Below are 17,721 nucleotides of genomic sequence, written 5' to 3' on the forward strand. Positions count from 1 at the left end.
GTAGTGTTCTTTCTCAGCTCCACCTTCCAGACTCGTCCAGTGCTCCGCCCTCTCTTTCTTGGGACCCTCAGGCCCACTCTTCCGGCCGCCGTCATCGGGGCGCCGCTTTCCAGTGGCTCCGCCCCCTAACTACAAGCTCCTCCCTTGCCGACCTAATCTTCCCCTATCGCCCCGCCCCAGCCTATAGCTGCGGGCCCCTGCGGCTCCAGTGGCGTCCGTCGGGCTCTGGGCCCTGCCCCCAGCTCCGCCCCACCCCGCGCTCCCGCCCCGTCCCTCCCGGAAGCTTTCCTCAGAGACCAAGGCCAGGTCCCTACCGCAGCAGCCGCGCCAGCAGGAGGGAGGGAGCAAGGAGGCGGCGGCGGAGGGGGAGGGGAGAAGGGCGGGCTCCTCACACCCAGCCTCGCGCTGCCCGTCCGTGGTCGCAGATTCGCCACAAACGGCCCGAGGACCCCCACATCCCCAAACTGCGACTTCGGTCTCTAGAAACCTCCCCTCGGACATGGGGGCACTCGCTGAACCCTGCGCGGTGCCCAGAGGTCTTTTCCAGGCCCATCGGCTGGACGCTCACTCCTCAGAGACCGGCAAGGAACCGTGGCGAAAGTGCATCTGTGCGGCGCCACGGGGCCGCGTTTACCCAGGTGGTCGCCGTCGCCGTCGCCGCTGCTGCCGCCGCTGCCACAGCCTTTGCCGCCACGGTCTCGCCGCCGCTGTCCCCGTGCCGCCTCCGGGAGCCCCTCCATTGTTCCGGCGGTACCGGGTTCCCAGGCCAGGAGACCCAAAGCTCGGAAAACGCGAGGGTGCTTGCGGAATTGCGACGCTGGGGCGCCGGCGGGACCGGGAGCGGCAGGGGTCAGCGCGGGAAGCCGGGGGGAGCCGGGCCCGAGCGTGCGGGGCAGGAGCCGGGGCGGCCAGTTCCGCGTCCCGGAGTTCGGGTTTTCCCTTCCCGCCCCGCCTCTCCCCGCCGGCCTCCCCACGCGGGGTCAGAGCCCCGGCGGGCGCCCCCGGCAATGATCCCGGACTGGAGGTGGCCGGTGAGTACGGGCCGGGTTCGGGCGACAGTGCCAGTGGAGAAGGGGCATCCCTGGCGATGCGCGATAGGCGCCTCCCGGGCCCCTCGGGCGGGAAGCATTGACAGGCCATTCGTTTGCGGAGAGCGTCCGCGGCAACAGTGAGTCTTTTGGGGCTGCCTGAGCGAGAGGCAGGAGGGAATTTTGACTTGTTGCCCTTTGACAAAAGGGAAGTGGCACAGTATTCGGGAGACCCGGCTCCAGCTCCGTGGGCCTGGTCCTGTTCCTAGTCCCCTACTTCTTCCCTCAGCTCCTGGAGTTCCCAGGAGTAGATGCTTCCGCCATGCCCCAGGGTCCCAGGGCTTTCAGAGCTAAGTTCTGATCGCACCTTCGTGCCTCTGACGCCAGGTCTCTTGGGGCACTGTGCCAGTTCGGGAACCAGGGCAGCAAAGAGTCCACCAGGGACCCAGCTTGGAAAGAGTTGAGCTTGTTTGTGCCTATAATTGGTTTCGTGTTTAAAGGTACAGTAGCAGATAGCAAGTAGAAGTGAGTCAAGTTGAGTGTGTAGCTTTGCTGCCTTGGAAGTCAAAGGCTATCGACAGAGGGACTGGAGTTGCCCACTCTTAGGAGAAGGGAGAGGCTGAGAGTCACTGTCTGTCAGGGAGGTCAGGCAGGTCTTGCATTGGTGGTCCCTAGCACTCTCGTTCAGCTAGTCTTGAGAGAAATTGGGGCAGTACCAGACTAAGCTGGGCTCCCTGGGGTTTGGTGCCATCTGCTGTCTCTACTCACCCAGGAACATTGGGGTGGGGGAGGGCTAGCCCTTGAGAACCCTGGAGCATAATGCCTAGATTTTCATGTTCCTCTTTGTGCCCTCAGGGCCTGGCACTTGGTAGGCTCTGAGTTAATGTTGCATGAGTCTGTAAATGAGGAAATCAAGTGTGGCCTATGCTGTTTTCTCTGGGCAAATGACTATTTTCATCTGGTTCCTCCCTATATCTCCCCACCCAGCTCTAGGGTGAGGCTTCCCATGAAGACCTCAGCAATACACCGATCACTGACCACTCAGGCTTAAATACAGACAACTTTTATACTTAATCGGATCTTCCTCAACTCCCAATCTGGTGGTCTTCTCATTTAGCTATTCATTCAACAGGCTTTTCATTTTACTTGCCAACGCTTGAGAGTCCAGTACATGGTAGGAACCAGGGATTTAGGAGTAGACAGGTCTGGTATCTACTGAAGATCTCCTAGTAGAATGGGAGAAGTCAGAACTAGAAAATGTCATGCTGGGGGTGATAATGCTGTGGGAACAGTTTTTCTGTGGGAGAGTCAAAGAAGTCATAATAAAAGTGTCAATTGAACTAGGTTTTGAGGAATTTGTAGAAGCCCACCAGTCAGCATTCCTAATAGGGCACTCTTGTACCTTGAGAGATTATAACATCCAGGGAATTTTAGGCTGCTTTGTATAGACAACTATAACTACTGAGAAGGATCTAGAAAGGAAAACTAGAGCCAGATAACAAAAAGAATTCCTTGCATGTTATCCGAGATGGTTTGAATATTAATCCTATGAAGCTGGAGAGCAGCAGGAGGTTTTCAGTCATGTTATTGATATGATCATTGTTATGAGGTAGAGCACTCTAGTCACTTATGTGTGACTGGGCAAAAGGAATTGAGACAGGAATTGATAAACAGAATGACCAAGCAACAGGTCTTAAAGGCCCGGACCAGGACCTTGGTAAAGGAGTTGACATGTAGACATGCTCTAAAGAGAGGCTGGCCAGGACATGGTGACCTTGTGAGAAGGAAGAGTATAGAATGTGGGCTGAATGGTGCAGGGGCTGGGTAAGGCCTGTGCTAACTGATCTGTGTATTCTAGATGTGACAGCATGGGGGTGGACTTTGATGTGAAGACCTTCTGCCACAACTTGCGGGCAACTAAGCCACCATACGAGTGCCCTGTGGAGACCTGCCGCAAGGTTTACAAAAGTTACAGTGGTATCGAGTACCACCTGTACCACTATGACCACGACAGCCCACCACCCCCACAGCAGACCCCACTGCGCAAGCACAAAAAGAAAGGGCGCCAGTCACGACCAGCCAACAAGCAGTCACCCAGCCCCTCTGAGGTCTCACAGTCACCAGGCCGAGAGGTAATGAGCTATGCTCAGGCCCAGCGCATGGTAGAGGTTGACCTTCATGGCCGTGTCCACCGAATCAGCATCTTTGACAACCTGGATGTGGTGTCAGAGGATGAGGAGGCCCCTGAGGAGGCTCCTGAGAATGGCAGCAACAAGGAGAACACCGAGACACCTGCGGCTACACCTAAGTCAGGCAAGCATAAGAACAAGGAGAAACGCAAGGATTCCAACCACCATCACCACAGCGCTCCCGCCAGTGCTGCTCCCAAACTGCCTGAGGTGGTGTACCGTGAGCTAGAGCAAGATACCCCTGATGCACCACCCAGGCCCACTTCCTACTACCGGTAAGACCACCACCATCTCCTACCTCTAGAAAACTAGTCAAAACCAAAGGAGATGACAGGCTACTAGGAGACAGTAGAGGTAAAAGAAAGCACTAGCCTGCCAAGGCAGTGTGAAGTTTCCCTTGGCCCTATTGGCACATTCCAGGTCCTGTGTTCTGTATTTTATAGCTGTCTCTCTTCTCCCTGCCCCCGCCCCCTTTACATTTAATTAAGATTTGTTTTGGGGGTTTGCTTGTGTGTGTTTTGATTTGTTTCTGTTTTTGAGACACTGTTCCCCTGACTGACCTAGAACTCATTGTATAGCCCAGGTTGACCTTGAACTGACAAGAAAGCTGCCTGCTTCTGCCTCCTGAATATTGTATGATATTGCACCCAGCTATAGCCACCTCTTTGTTTTTCAGAACTCTCTCAAATAGTCATTATTCTCATTCCAGGCCTGTCAACAGTCACTTGCTAGGAATCTCTGAACTAAGTCTGAGACCCATGTCTACCAAGCCTCAAGGCTGCATTGTTTACCTGCATCCAACATCCTGGTTTTAGAACCCTCATCTGCAGAGCAGGTGCAGTGTTCTTCCCTAGGGCAGAAGACATTGGCTTTCTAAGGCCCTAAAGGCAGGTGGTAAATCTGATGTAATTTCACCATTTTCTGTTACTGTCACTTGTTCTCGAACAGCTTTGTAAGCAGCATTTTCATAGTTGACATAGTCCCTCTGTAGTAGCTCTTTTGTTCATTTTTTTCTTGGTACTCCATTCCTTCTAAGAGCTAATCACAGTGGCTCCTATTGAAGTGCAAACATTCCTAATTTAAAAAAAAAAATTTTTTTTTTTTTTTACATTTATTCATTTGTGTGTCTGCACATGCACTTGCATCACAGCACCTGTGGACCAGGGTGGAGAACTACTTTTGGGAAGAACTACTTTCAGTTCTCTATAATGCAGGTCCCAGAATTAGATTTAGGTCATCAGGTATGGTAGCCAGCACCTTAATTCACTGAACATGAAAAAAAAAAAAAAAGATTTAGGGTGGGTGGACAGTGGGTAGTAAAACTATATGCAGAGATCTTAGCCACAGGACATTACCAAAATAATTGTAAATACCTCCTTGGAGTCCTGGCAGCCGAGCCAGGAGAGCACATTGTTCATTAGTCTTTTTGTAAAGGCTCTTATGTGAAAAGTGGCTTTTGCCAAACACAGTCCACTCGATATTACAGTGACTGTCTGGGAACACAGTGACACGGTGTATGTGTCTGTGTACACATACATATTACTTTCCTCTCCTTTGTCCAAGTTTTAGCAAGTCTTCCTTATTTTTTCTCCTCTAGTCTGTTTAACCCATTTCTCCTTCCGGTTTTCCACTCTTCCTCTTTTCTCTTTAGATTTACTATCTTGCTTTCTTCACCCCAAACATAGGCCCCTCTATGGGCCTTCCTCTCCTCCTTGGCATGATCTGCTCTCACAGGTAGTCCAGCCCAACGTACTCAGATCCTTCTCTTCCTCCCCCCACACAGTCATTTTCCTGCCGGGATCAGATCTTTTCTCCAGAGGAGCAGTTTTCAACTGGTTGCAGCCAGTTAGGAGTTATGTTGTTGAAATTATCATAGTTAGCAAATTTCCCATGTTTTAGAAATGATTTACTTTTGCAAAAACTTGAGAAAGTCTAAAGTCATTGCTCTAATAATACAATTTTCTCTTGCTCAAATTCCAATGCACTTCTTGAGGGGGAGGGAGAGGGTGGCGTGTTAGCCAGTGTGTCAAGAATTGTGCATGGCACATAGCCCACCTATCTGTGCCACAGTCTGTAATTTGGAAGCCTGTGGGAGTATGTTATGTACCATTACATGACAGTTCATGTGTCGTGGCAGAGGAACAGGCAAGACCTGATGTGTATGAGAACTAGTGCAAGCCCTAGAACCGTCCAGCTAGTTCACACCAGCTCAGATCATACTCTTATTCTGGGAGCACAGTTGTGGTACCTTGGGGAAGAGGGAGAAAGGACAAAAGCTGCCTCCTACACACATTTTAGTCTCTCTCCTCCCTGCCACCCCCAAAATGTCTTTCATTTGAACAACACCTATATCTGTACAGTGAATCAAACGTGATCCCTGCCTCTTATCTAGAGAAGGACTTAGGCACAAACAGCTATAATTCAAGGCATGGTGGGCTAGGGCTCTACAAAGGCTAATAATAAAATTGACATTTTTTTGAATACTTGTTCTATGTGAAGCACGTTATACCTTTACTAACTCATTTTATGCTCACAAGAGCTGTGTCAAGCAGGTTCATGTTAGCATTGCAACTCGATAGATGAGGAAACCAGGGCCTATGGAATTAAGAGTTTAAAGTCATATTCTGTCATACAGAGACTAGGCAGTATGGCTTCAGAGCTTCTGTGCACCTGGCCTGCTCAGAGATCCATTTTCCATATAGAGAAAGAGTAGTTAACATTCTACTAGAATATGCTGTGTGTCACTTGATTTAGCCTTCTCCTTTTTTCCTAATACAGGGTCTCATGTATCCTAGACTGGCCTCCAACTCACAGGGTAGTAGCCTTGAATTCTTGATTCTTCTGCCTCTACCTCTTACATGCTGTGCCATCACACCTGGCTTTATGGAGTGCCAGGGATTGAACCAGGGCTTTGTGCATGCTAGGCAAGCACTCTACCAACTGAGACTATCCCCAGCTCCTTGGACATTCACTTTCATAATTTTAGTTAAAGTTATTTACTAAATATAGCCCTTGTATTATCAGTAAATCTTTGGTACCGGGCAGAGCAGTACTGTCTTGAAGGTGGCAGAATGGCAGAGACTAAGTTTAAAACCAGGATTCTTCAAAGCCAAAGAGTCCTGTTCTTGTCTTATACTATGTAGTTGACAGTGCCAGAGTCTAGTCAGCATAAGGCAGGGTAAGGTGGGTGCCTTCTGTGTCACGGCCACTTGGAGCAGCCCTCTGCTGTAGGCCTGCTGGCTCAGAGTACTGAAGTAGGTGAGGAAAAGGCTAGGGCCAGAGACTGGATGCCACTCTGTTACTCATGGTGATATGACCTAAGTGTAATAGGTTGTTAACAATTTTTCTCAAAGCTTCACTTTCTTCATCTACAAATAAAGATGATAAGAACACTGATCTGCTAGCTATAATGAGAATCGATGCAACTTTGCCTAGTACCTGACCCATAGTAAGTGCTCAGTCAGTCATAGCTATTATCTTTCAAGATTATCCAGAGAACAAACACAGTATGTACAATTTGAAAGACCCCTAGAACCATCTGAGAGAACATCATGAGTACTTGTCAGCTTTGCTAAAGCAGGCCTGTATTCATTTGCCAGTGATGTCTAAGAAATTGCCTTCCTCTGACAGTACAATCCCCCATAACTCCCCCAATGGGCCCTTACTGCTCCAGCATCTCCCCCTTGGGGTCTGGCTGAGCCTCTATCCTTCAGGGAAGGCAGCATCATATGATAGCTATAACATGAGTACTAGAGAAGTAGGTCTGTGTTTACAACCAGCTCTCAGACACTCAAGTACACTGAGGAAGTTAATTTCTCCTATGTTTAGGTCTCCTTTTCTGCAAGACAGGAATGATTCTAGTATTTGTACATGTGCGGTTAAGGTAAGGCTAGAATGAGACATGCAAACATGAGTAGAGGCTGAGTGCTTGGAAGCAAGCACAATGCTTTGTCTGAAGGGAAAAGATATTAGCCATGTAATGCTGAGCTGCCTGTGTTCACTGCAGGTACATTGAGAAATCTGCAGAAGAGCTGGATGAGGAGGTGGAGTATGACATGGACGAAGAGGACTACATCTGGCTGGATATCATGAATGAGCGGCGGAAGACAGAGGGTGTGAGTCCTATCCCACAAGAGATCTTTGAGTACCTAATGGACCGGTTGGAGAAGGAGTCGTACTTTGAAAGTCACAATAAAGGCGACCCCAATGCACTAGTGGATGAAGATGCTGTGTGCTGTATCTGCAATGATGGCGAGTGCCAGAACAGCAATGTCATCCTCTTCTGTGACATGTGCAACTTGGCTGTGCACCAAGAGTGCTATGGTGTCCCCTATATTCCTGAAGGCCAGTGGCTGTGCCGCCGTTGCCTGCAGTCACCTTCTCGTGCAGTGGACTGTGCTCTGTGCCCCAATAAGGGTGGTGCCTTCAAGCAGACAGATGATGGCCGCTGGGCCCACGTGGTGTGTGCCTTGTGGATCCCTGAGGTCTGCTTTGCCAACACAGTCTTCCTAGAACCTATTGACAGCATTGAGCACATCCCACCAGCCCGCTGGAAGCTCACCTGCTACATTTGCAAACAGCGGGGCTCTGGAGCCTGCATCCAGTGCCACAAGGCCAACTGCTACACAGCCTTCCATGTGACATGTGCCCAACAGGCTGGCCTTTATATGAAGATGGAACCTGTGCGGGAGACAGGTGCCAATGGCACCTCCTTTAGTGTCCGCAAGACAGCCTACTGTGATATCCACACACCCCCAGGTTCTGCTCGCCGTCTGCCTGCCCTATCCCACAGTGAGGGTGAGGAGGAGGAGGATGAAGAAGAAGATGAGGGTAAGAGCTGGAGCTCAGAGAAGGTCAAGAAGGCCAAAGCCAAGTCCCGAATTAAGATGAAGAAAGCCCGGAAGATCTTGGCAGAGAAGCGGGCAGCGGCACCTGTGGTGTCTGTGCCCTGCATCCCACCACACAGGTACAGAGGCAGCAGTGGGCAGGGAGGAGTTGAGAAGCCCTCAGAAGGACTGTGTGGCCTGAATAAAAAAAAAAAAAAAAAAAAAAAAAAAAAAGGAAATTTAAAAAGGTGATCTTAAGGCACCTGACTTTTGCATTAGGGGTCAGAAACTAAGCTTTTTTCTGGCCGACAACACATTTAAACTGCCCTTCTTTTTGATGGTGCAGTTTGTTAAGATGAAGTAGCCACTGTGGAAAAGTAATCTTCCCATAAAAGGAGAATCAATAAAAAGTGGAGAGGAGAAGGCTCAGAAAATTGTGAAGGAGCTGGGTGCAGTTCAGTGGTTAGATGTGCTGAGCATGCAAAGGGGCCTAGGGTTAGTGCCCAGCACAGGGGGGAAAAGTGGATTACATACGTTATGAACCAGAAGTGCTACATGTTCTCTAATGGCCTCTATGTTCTTAAGGGCTCTTTCCATGCTATGCTTTGTGGAGTGCTATTCAGTCAGGCTATGATTGTCAGTTGTTTTTAGCTTTCTTGTGTTGTCTGGTTTACTTCACCATGGTCTTTTGCTGTACTTATAATTTATCTTCACTTGATCATAGAAAAAAGGTCAACAAGTGATGGGTCACTTATCTTCCCCACAGGCTCAGTCTGAGAGATCAGAGTCTAACTGTGCTCTGGCTGCAGTGACTAAGCAGACAGGCAGACTGATGCTGTTCTGTTTAGTGCTGAGAGCTTGGTTTCCTCTCTGCTGTGTTGTGCCATTCAAGGCACTGTTCATTATGCCTTAAGTCCAGAGTTCCAAACTCCTCCTTTTTTTTTCCCTTCTCTTCTTTTTGAGACAGGATCTCTTGTAGTAGGCTGGGCTTAAACTCCATATAAAGCCAAATATGACCGTAAGCTTCTGGATACTTTTGTCCCCACCTCCTAAGTGCTGGCATTACGGGTGTGAGCTACCATGCCTGCTTTTCTAGACCTTTCTGATGAGCGTCATAGCCCCTACTCATGCCCATTCAGGAACTTACTGGCAGTCAGAACCTAACAGGTTTTTACTTTGTTCCCGGTTCCCAGGCTCAGTAAGATCACCAACCGGCTGACCATTCAGAGGAAGAGCCAGTTCATGCAGAGGCTACACAGCTACTGGACTCTAAAACGACAGTCACGGAATGGGGTCCCACTACTCCGGCGCCTGCAGACACACCTTCAGTCTCAGAGGAACTGTGATCAAATTGGGGTACCGTGTCCAAATCCCTGTAGTCTGTGGAAGCTAATACCAACAAAGGGCAAGGACCAAAATTTGTAACAATAACCTCCAGGATCAAAGAGCTTAGGATTTTTTCCCACTTTAAATTAGACCCCCACCTCCAATACAGGCTCTGCATGAAATCTCTATCAGTTTTGTGGAAAGGCATTGTTCCTGTGTGTTCATTAATTCAACAAACATACTTAGTATTTTCTTGGATAGACTAGATTGTTACACTAGATGAGGTGCTATTGATAAATTACTGGGCTTTGTCCTTGGTTGCCCTGTCCTTGGCCTAGGCTCCTCTCCTGGGCTCTCACCTGGCTCTCTCACCATCTTCTGATGCCCCTTTTACCTCTATAGAGAGATTCTGAAGATAAAAACTGGGCCCTCAAAGAACAGCTCAAGTCCTGGCAGAGGCTCCGCCATGACCTGGAGCGAGCTCGGCTTCTGGTGGAGCTGATCCGAAAACGAGAGAAACTCAAAAGAGAGACGGTGAGTGTTCCTGGGCCAGCCCTGGTTCTCAAAGCAGAACACAGCTCTGGAGGAGGGAGTGCGTGTAACCCTGGCCAGGAAGCACCAAGGCCCATACTGGCATTAAGCGTCCCAGCACTATGCTTTTAGGCCTGTGGGAAAGGAGACTGCATAGAATCCTAACCTCTGTGATCCAGGCAGCCGAGGCCAGGAGTTCAAGGAAGGGGGACCAAAGTAGACAGCTTTCTTTCATGGGGCCTAAATGAGAAATCATGTTCCTAAGCCAGTAAGGACCATCTCCTTTGACCTCTGCTGAGGGCCTGGCCAGGGCCTGGCTGATCCAGCCTTTTTCTGTGTCAGATCAAGATCCAGCAGATTGCCATGGAGATGCAGCTGACCCCTTTCCTCATCCTCCTCCGAAAAACCTTGGAGCAGCTCCAAGAGAAGGACACAGGCAACATCTTCAGCGAGCCGGTCCCTCTGTCTGAGGTAACCGAATTGGACGAAGTAAGAATCCCTTCCCCTCACTCCAACTTCTTTCTCTTCCTCTTCCAGTTGGACCCTTGCTGCAGGTCTGGCCCAGGGACTAGGTGGGGGACGTAGATGTAAAGGGTTTGGTGGCACTTGGGCAGGATGAACTAGAGCTACATGTATCACTTGGACTCTTGTCTTATCCTTATCACACCCCAAGAACTCAGAATGGGAGGCCATCTGCACTCCTTCCCACAGTCTGCCAGATGAATAATCACAGGTCAGGAAGATGCTTTCAGGGTTTCACCCTTAGACTAGAAACTTTAGAAGGCTCAGACTCTAAAGAGCCAGCTCTGAAGCCCTAGTTTACCTCTTCCCTCTGAAAGATTTAAAATGGGACATTTGAGGCAGCAGCCTCCTTACCATAAGCCTTATGACAAACAAGAACAACAGTAAGGATACAGGGTGGTATAATTTTAGAGGATTCTCCTGGCCTTTTTCTCATTAAAGTTTCCAATGGTTCCAGGAAATAGATTTGCCTGCATTTTCATCACCATTTCCAGGGGAGGAAAATTAGGCTCAAAGAGATTACAACACTTACCAAGGTCACACAGCTTGTGACTACTAAAGTCAGACTAGAACTTCCCTTGTACTACCTGCCTGCCTCTTAACTATGGTGGGAGGAGGGTTACTAGATGCATTTCAGAGGGACTATTAGGGTTTGGGGGAATGAGAACAGATCTCCACTTAGACACTTACCTGCTCTCCCAGGTACCTGACTACCTAGACCACATCAAAAAACCCATGGACTTTTTCACCATGAAGCAGAACTTGGAGGCTTACCGCTACTTGAACTTTGATGATTTTGAGGAGGACTTCAACCTCATTGTCAGCAACTGCCTAAAGTATAACGCCAAGGACACCATCTTCTACAGGGCAGCAGTGCGACTTCGTGAACAGGGTGGTGCTGTGCTCCGTCAGGCCCGGCGCCAGGCAGAAAAGATGGGCATTGACTTTGAGACAGGCATGCATATCCCTCACAACCTGGCCGGAGATGAGGCTCCGCACCACAGTGAAGATGGTGGGTGATAAGACATCTGCATGCATAGAGGGCAATGCCAGAGATGACAGTTTTCCAAAAATTCCTTCCTGGGAGCAGGCAGTACAGGCAGAAAGCAGCTGGGCTGAGCAGCAGCAGGCTAGCCCCAGGAATGTGCCCCCAAAAGCCAGACTTTGTGAATGGATAGCTGGGCCACCATTCTATATACTTGTGCTGTTTTGCAGCTGTTCCTGGGAGAAGCCAGTGGAAAGAGTGGGCTTCCTGCTGCCTGCCCAGGTTCAAGGGGCCCATTGGGCTGTCCTGAACCTGACCTTTCTCCCCCACAACTCTCCCTGGCAGCAGAGGAAGAACGGCTGGTCCTGCTGGAGAATCAGAAACACCTGCCAGTAGAAGAGCAGCTGAAGTTGTTGTTGGAGCGGCTGGACGAAGTCAATGCCAGCAAGCAGAGTGTGGGCCGCTCCCGGCGTGCAAAAATGATCAAGAAAGAGATGACAGCATTGCGGCGGAAGCTTGCTCACCAGCGGGAGACTGGCCGGGATGGACCTGAGCGTCATGGTCCCTCCGGTCGGGGCAATCTGACACCTCACCCAGCAGCCTGTGACAAAGATGGACAGACTGACAGTGCTGCAGAAGAGAGTAGCAGCCAAGAGACAAGCAAAGGTCTGAACCCCAAAGCAATGTGGACCCCAAAGCAAATCAGACTTTGGCTCTGCAGCATGTACTCAGCCCTGCTGTCCCCTAGGGAGAGTTCCTTCCTGCACAGCCAGCTGCACTTTCTCCTTCATTCCCTGGTCAGGTAGCCTCTTAGCAACCTCTCTAGCTGTTGGTATGAGTCATTCTAAATCCCCAAGCTCCAAATTATTTCCCCAACTCTAGATAGAGTAATGATCCAATATTCCTAGGGTGTGATCCTGGAATCTACCCTTCTTTCTCATTTTAGGCCCTTCACCAACTCTCCTTTCTTTCTCTGCTCCAGGCTTGGGTCCCAACATGTCCTCAACCCCTGCACATGAGGTGGGCAGGAGAACCTCAGTTCTGTTCTCCAAAAAGAACCCGAAGACAGCTGGACCGCCCAAGAGGCCGGGCCGCCCCCCAAAAAACCGGGAGAGCCAGATGACCCCCAGCCACGGAGGCAGTCCTGTGGGGCCCCCCCAGCTTCCCATCATGGGCTCCCTACGTCAGCGCAAGAGGGGTAGGAGCCCCCGGCCCAGTTCAAGCTCAGACAGCGACAGTGATAAGTCCACAGAAGATCCCCCAATGGGTGAGCCTCATCATCACCCAGTACCCCACCACCATCAAGAGAGTGAGCAGAGCTGCCATTCTTCCCAGTATACTTTGAGCTCTCCCTTGTTTCCCTATAAAACAGCTAGAAGGGCCCTGAGGAATCTTGTAATTTCATCCCCTCATCTTTCATTTGTAAAAACTGAGGCCCAATAATATTGACCCAGCCAGGTTCCCATCTAGGCTCCCATCCAGGATCCCCGCAACCCCCAACACTTTACCTTTTCTCTTCTCTCCTTCCTTGGGGAACTTCCTGCCCTTTAAGCCTTTTGTATCTTTAGGCCAAGGGAAGGTGAGGGTCAGTACAGGACTTTGACCAGCTATGATAGGTGGCCTAGAGCTATCTTCTGCTTGCCAAGGCTGGAAGAATTTTTTAGCCCAGAAAGGGAGCCCAAATTCTCATTCCATCTTACCTCCATGCTGGCTCTGACCTACATCTTCCTGACCAGTTGGTTCCTTCCCTCCTCCTTTTTCCTCCAAGACTTACCAGCCAATGGATTCAGCAGTGGGAACCAGCCAGTGAAGAAGAGTTTCTTGGTGTACCGTAATGACTGCAACCTTCCCAGAAGCAGTTCAGACTCTGAGTCCAGCAGTAGCAGCAGCAGCAGTGCGGCCTCAGACAGGACCAGGTACCAGCCCTGCAGATGGGAAGCAGACTGCAGGATGCCTTTCCAGGTTTTTCCACTGGAAGCTGGGTGGCAGCCATTTCAGTCCAAAGGATAGGATAGAGTTCATACCCAAGTGCCCCTGCAAAATAAATGGGATGGATCAGTCACCCATCAGAACTGAAGACACTGTTGTAGGTTGAGCTGATGGTTTACAGTAGTGCAAACTGGTGCCTTGTAACTAGGATTCATCCATCAGACATACTTTATTTTGTCCACTCAGATGTTTTTAAAAACTGACTATAGGGGCTGCTCTTTCAGAGGATTCTGGTCCAATTCACAGCACCCACATATTGTAGCTCCAGTTCCAGGGGGAGCTGTTGCCCTTTTCTGGCTTCCACAGGTGCTGGATGCACATGATGGTACACAGACATACGTGCAAGCAAAATACCCATCCAGATGAAATAAATAATATCTAACAAAAGCCCAAAAGGATAGGATTAAATGTAAAAAAACAAAAATCTCAATCCACATAAAATTCTCAGTCTCTGTGTTCTCTTTAAAAAATCAGAGGATCAGCTGAGTGTGGTGGCTCATACCTAAAATCGTAGCACTTGGGAGGTTGAAGTAGGATTGTTACAAGCCTGGCAATTAATAAGTTCCAGGCCAGCCATGGCCACCATATGTAGCAAGACCCTGTCTCAAGGACTGGGGATGTAGCTTCTTGGTGGAGCCTTTTGTCTAGTTTGTGAGGCCCTAGGATCAATTTCAGGTACTTCAAAACAATAAATAATAATAGAGGATCTGGCAGCTCTGGTTGGTATCTTATAGACAGGCATGTTTTCTCTTCAGTGACTGAATTCTACATTAATCTGATTACTAGCCTAACCTTTAAGGGTTGCAAACTTCATACAGTCTCAGCTTCTAAAAAGTCTAGATTTGGGAGTAACAAGGACCCCTGCCATGCTGTATCCCATTTCCACCTCTGAATTGCATTCCAATTATCTTTCCACAGTACAACACCCTCAAAACAAGGCCGGGGCAAGCCCTCCTTCTCTCGGGGTACATTCCCAGAGGACAGTAGTGAAGATACCTCAGGCACTGAGAATGAGGCCTACTCCGTGGGCACTGGCCGCGGCGTGGGCCACAGCAGTAAGTACCCTCACCCAAAGTCAGGGGTGCTGGGGACCCAGTTTCAAGGCCTTGCCAGCCCCACAGCTGCTAATCCACCCCCTCTTTCCCATTCCTGTGAAGTGGTAAGAAAGAGTCTGGGTCGAGGAGCTGGCTGGCTGTCAGAGGATGAAGACTCCCCATTGGATGCTCTGGACCTTGTATGGGCCAAATGCCGAGGCTATCCATCATACCCAGCTCTGGTAGGCCTATGTTTTCTCTCATTTTTACCCCTTGCTTTCCAGCCCTAGAACTGTGTGGCCTTGCCCTTTCCCTGCCAAGCTATGGAATGCAGGGCTCCTTAGCATGTAGACTGGTAGACAGATGTAGTTGAGTACATCTCCCTATCTTTTCTCTTGCCCCATAGGTTCGGAAGTGATACAGTAAGAGTCAACACTACAGTTCTAGTAGCATATTCTTCAGTAATATTCTTCAAATTTTTAGATATTGTAGCTTTGGGGAGGAAGTGACCTAAACAAAACTGGGCTTGTATTATACCCTCAGATCATTGATCCAAAGATGCCCCGAGAAGGTATGTTCCACCATGGGGTTCCCATCCCTGTACCACCACTGGAGGTTCTAAAACTTGGGGAACAGATGACACAGGAAGCCAGAGAGCATCTCTACCTCGTTCTCTTCTTTGACAACAAACGAACCTGGTAAGGAGAGACGGGTGCATTTGGTGTGACTTAAAGCCACAGATGTGAATACAGCCATCTGTGATGTGGGGGCAGACTGCCAAGAGACACACAGATCAGGTCATTATCAGGTTATTAAGTGTGTGTGTTAGGGGCGGGGCACACTTAGAATAGCTCTAAGCAAAAGGATATATTGGTTCTGGGCCTGATGGGCTGAGTGGGCAGTAAGTAGCTGAGAAACAGCTGTAACTAGAAACCAAAGGACCATCAGTGACAGACAAATTTAGGGTGGCTGTCTGCCCACATTCAGATGGCTTCTAGACTTTATTTTTCCCACCTTTCCCTCTTTAGTAACAGGATGAGGAAAAGCAAGCATAAACATTCAGGCTTTCAGGCCCTCTTCAAAGTTTTTATTAATCGCCTACAGATGATAATCTGTAGTCTCTTGAAGTGGCTGGGACAGGATACCCGTTTGAGGCATTTTGCACCCATAAAATGCCCTGTGGTTTCGGTGTAGAATTAATATGCCTTCCCAGTGAGAAGTCATCCCTCATACTTAAGAAATTAATAAAGGAAAGTCTTTAGTAATAGCATGCAACTAACGAGTCCTGGCTAATACACAAAAGGGACCCAAACTCAAACAGACTCAAACAAAAAATATTACCAGTGTATGTAGGCCTTAGGCTTCTACATTCCACATACACTGTCATCCTTAAATTTCTTTCAGGTCATGGCCCCAGGTTACACTTTAAAAAATTGAAACAGACAGGAGACTGCAAGTCTGGCCACTTGGGCAAATAGGAACAAAGAAATTGCCAGAATTATTTAAGTACGCCAGGGCTGTTCTTTTCTGAAGAGTTGTTACCTAGGGTCATCTTGCTCACTTGGTAGGATTATGCTTTTCCTGAGAAGTGACCCACTTAATGGCAGACCAAGATGCCATTAATGATGGTCTCTTGCACTGCCACCCTGAGATGCCCCTTAGAAGCATGTTCTTTGATATGGGGATGGGCCTGGTTGCTGGTTTTAAGTCAGTGCCACCTCCTTTAGTTCTGGGAATGGAGATTAATTGGATGTCAATCTTGGTGAGCAAACGTTAACAGAAACATTTTCTCTGAAACCCTTTACTCCCATTATGGTACAAAGTTTTCTTTCTTACAGTTTCTAACCTGGTTAGTCCACTACTTATCTTCCTATCATACTGGAGGCAGAACTCCTTTAGATAACTTCTACTTTATATAATCATGCCTTTTAGAAACACCTTTATAACATCAATTTTATCACCTCAATTTTGTCCTGTATCAGTTATCCTCCCCCTCCACCACCACAGTATAACTCTTGACTGGGCTATTCTAAATACACTATACAGTCCCTGGAGAGCAGGGGTACTGAGAGTCATGTATTTCTAAATGAATGGAGTGCAGAAGGGCTAGTATTTTTCCCACTGAAATCCATACCTCATCTCATCTTTACCTTGTCTGACAGGCAGTGGCTGCCCAGGACTAAACTCGTCCCTCTGGGTGTGAACCAGGATCTAGACAAAGAGAAGATGCTGGAGGGCCGCAAGTCCAACATCCGCAAGTCAGTGCAGATTGCCTACCACAGGGCTCTGCAGCACCGCAGCAAGGTGCAGGGTGAGCAGAGCAGTGAGACCAGCGATAGTGACTGATACTGTCAGAGCCCAGTAGTGCTCTATGACCGCTCTCCTTCCCTTTGCTCACTGTCCTGGAGTGGTGCCGCCCTCTGCACTGATTAATTCCTGGTCATGGGGCCAGTCTCAGGGGAAGTTGGGTAGGGGAGATCCCTCCTGCCCTGAGTGCAGCTGGACTGTACAAAACACTCCAAGGGCCCGTGGCCATCAGTGCAAGGAGAGGAGGGGTCCCACAGGTCAAAAAGAGCTTAAGACCTCATGGCATTGTAGGGCAGGGTGGTGGGCCACAGTTAAATACTGCATAAAACAGGCCATACCACCCCTACCTGCTCGTGCCAGGGGAATCCATAACTGCCTAGAGGCCTGAGGCCCTTGCAGGTGGTAAGGTAAGCCAGCATCTTCCCAGCCTAGCAGTGGGATTGATGTCTTGTCTAGCCTGGAAGAGGGGCACTAGGTGCCTCCTTCCCTGCTGTTGTAAATGCTGTAATTATTGGAGAATTTAAATTATTCTCATTTGTAATTGCGTTTCCGGGTCGCGCCAGAGTCATTTGGTACTAAAAAGAAGAAAAAGAAGAAAAAAAAAAAGGAAAAGAAAAAAAAGATTGGAGCTTGTCTCTACTTCCTTTCTTTTTCCCATAGAATCTCCCCTACCTTTCAAACTGGTTTGTATTTATTTCAAAGGAAGAAAATATATTGATTCTTAGAAAATAAAGTCTATTTAGAATTCTTTCTTCTTGCCTTCTACTAGGGCAGAGGGATTCAGAGGGAGAGGTCTGTGCCTCATCGATGAGTTGTACTTTGTAACCAAGGGATTGCTGGCTAATATGCATGGTAATCATAAGACATACTAGTGAACTGGGTATTGTGGCACAGTTCTGTAATACCTGGACTTAGGGTGCTGAGGCCAGGCAGAATAATGTAACAAGAACCTATCTTTTAAAAGTTTCAATAGGAAAGCTAAGA

The 17,721-nt window shown here is 48.8% G+C and overlaps 1 protein-coding gene across 8 annotated transcripts; it reads left to right on the top strand.

Annotated features, from left to right (window-relative positions):
• Positions 1 to 596: 596 nt before the first annotated feature.
• On the top strand, positions 597 to 17,487 carry Brpf1 (bromodomain and PHD finger containing 1). Of its 8 annotated transcripts, none has more exons than XM_021637617.2 (14): positions 597 to 1,031; positions 2,887 to 3,492; positions 7,224 to 8,183; positions 9,237 to 9,399; positions 9,772 to 9,903; positions 10,243 to 10,389; positions 11,125 to 11,434; positions 11,753 to 12,073; positions 12,390 to 12,674; positions 13,176 to 13,323; positions 14,315 to 14,451; positions 14,554 to 14,672; positions 14,974 to 15,128; positions 16,593 to 17,487. In XM_021637617.2, exons 2-14 carry the CDS (start codon positions 2,897 to 2,899, stop codon positions 16,774 to 16,776), a joined length of 3,657 nt encoding a protein of 1,218 aa, XP_021493292.1. In that variant the 5' UTR covers positions 597 to 1,031; positions 2,887 to 2,896; the 3' UTR covers positions 16,777 to 17,487. The 8 variants fall into 8 exon arrangements, with proteins under 8 accessions (XP_021493292.1, XP_060239895.1, XP_021493288.1 ...); XM_060383911.1 differs by having other exon boundaries at positions 723 to 1,031; positions 11,756 to 12,073; XM_021637620.2 differs by having other exon boundaries at positions 727 to 1,031; positions 10,243 to 10,371; positions 11,756 to 12,073.
• The last annotated feature ends 234 nt before the right edge of the window (positions 17,488 to 17,721 follow it).

Source organism: Meriones unguiculatus, chromosome 5, assembly GCF_030254825.1.
Source record: "Meriones unguiculatus strain TT.TT164.6M chromosome 5, Bangor_MerUng_6.1, whole genome shotgun sequence".
Classification (NCBI taxonomy): domain Eukaryota; kingdom Metazoa; phylum Chordata; class Mammalia; order Rodentia; family Muridae; genus Meriones; species Meriones unguiculatus.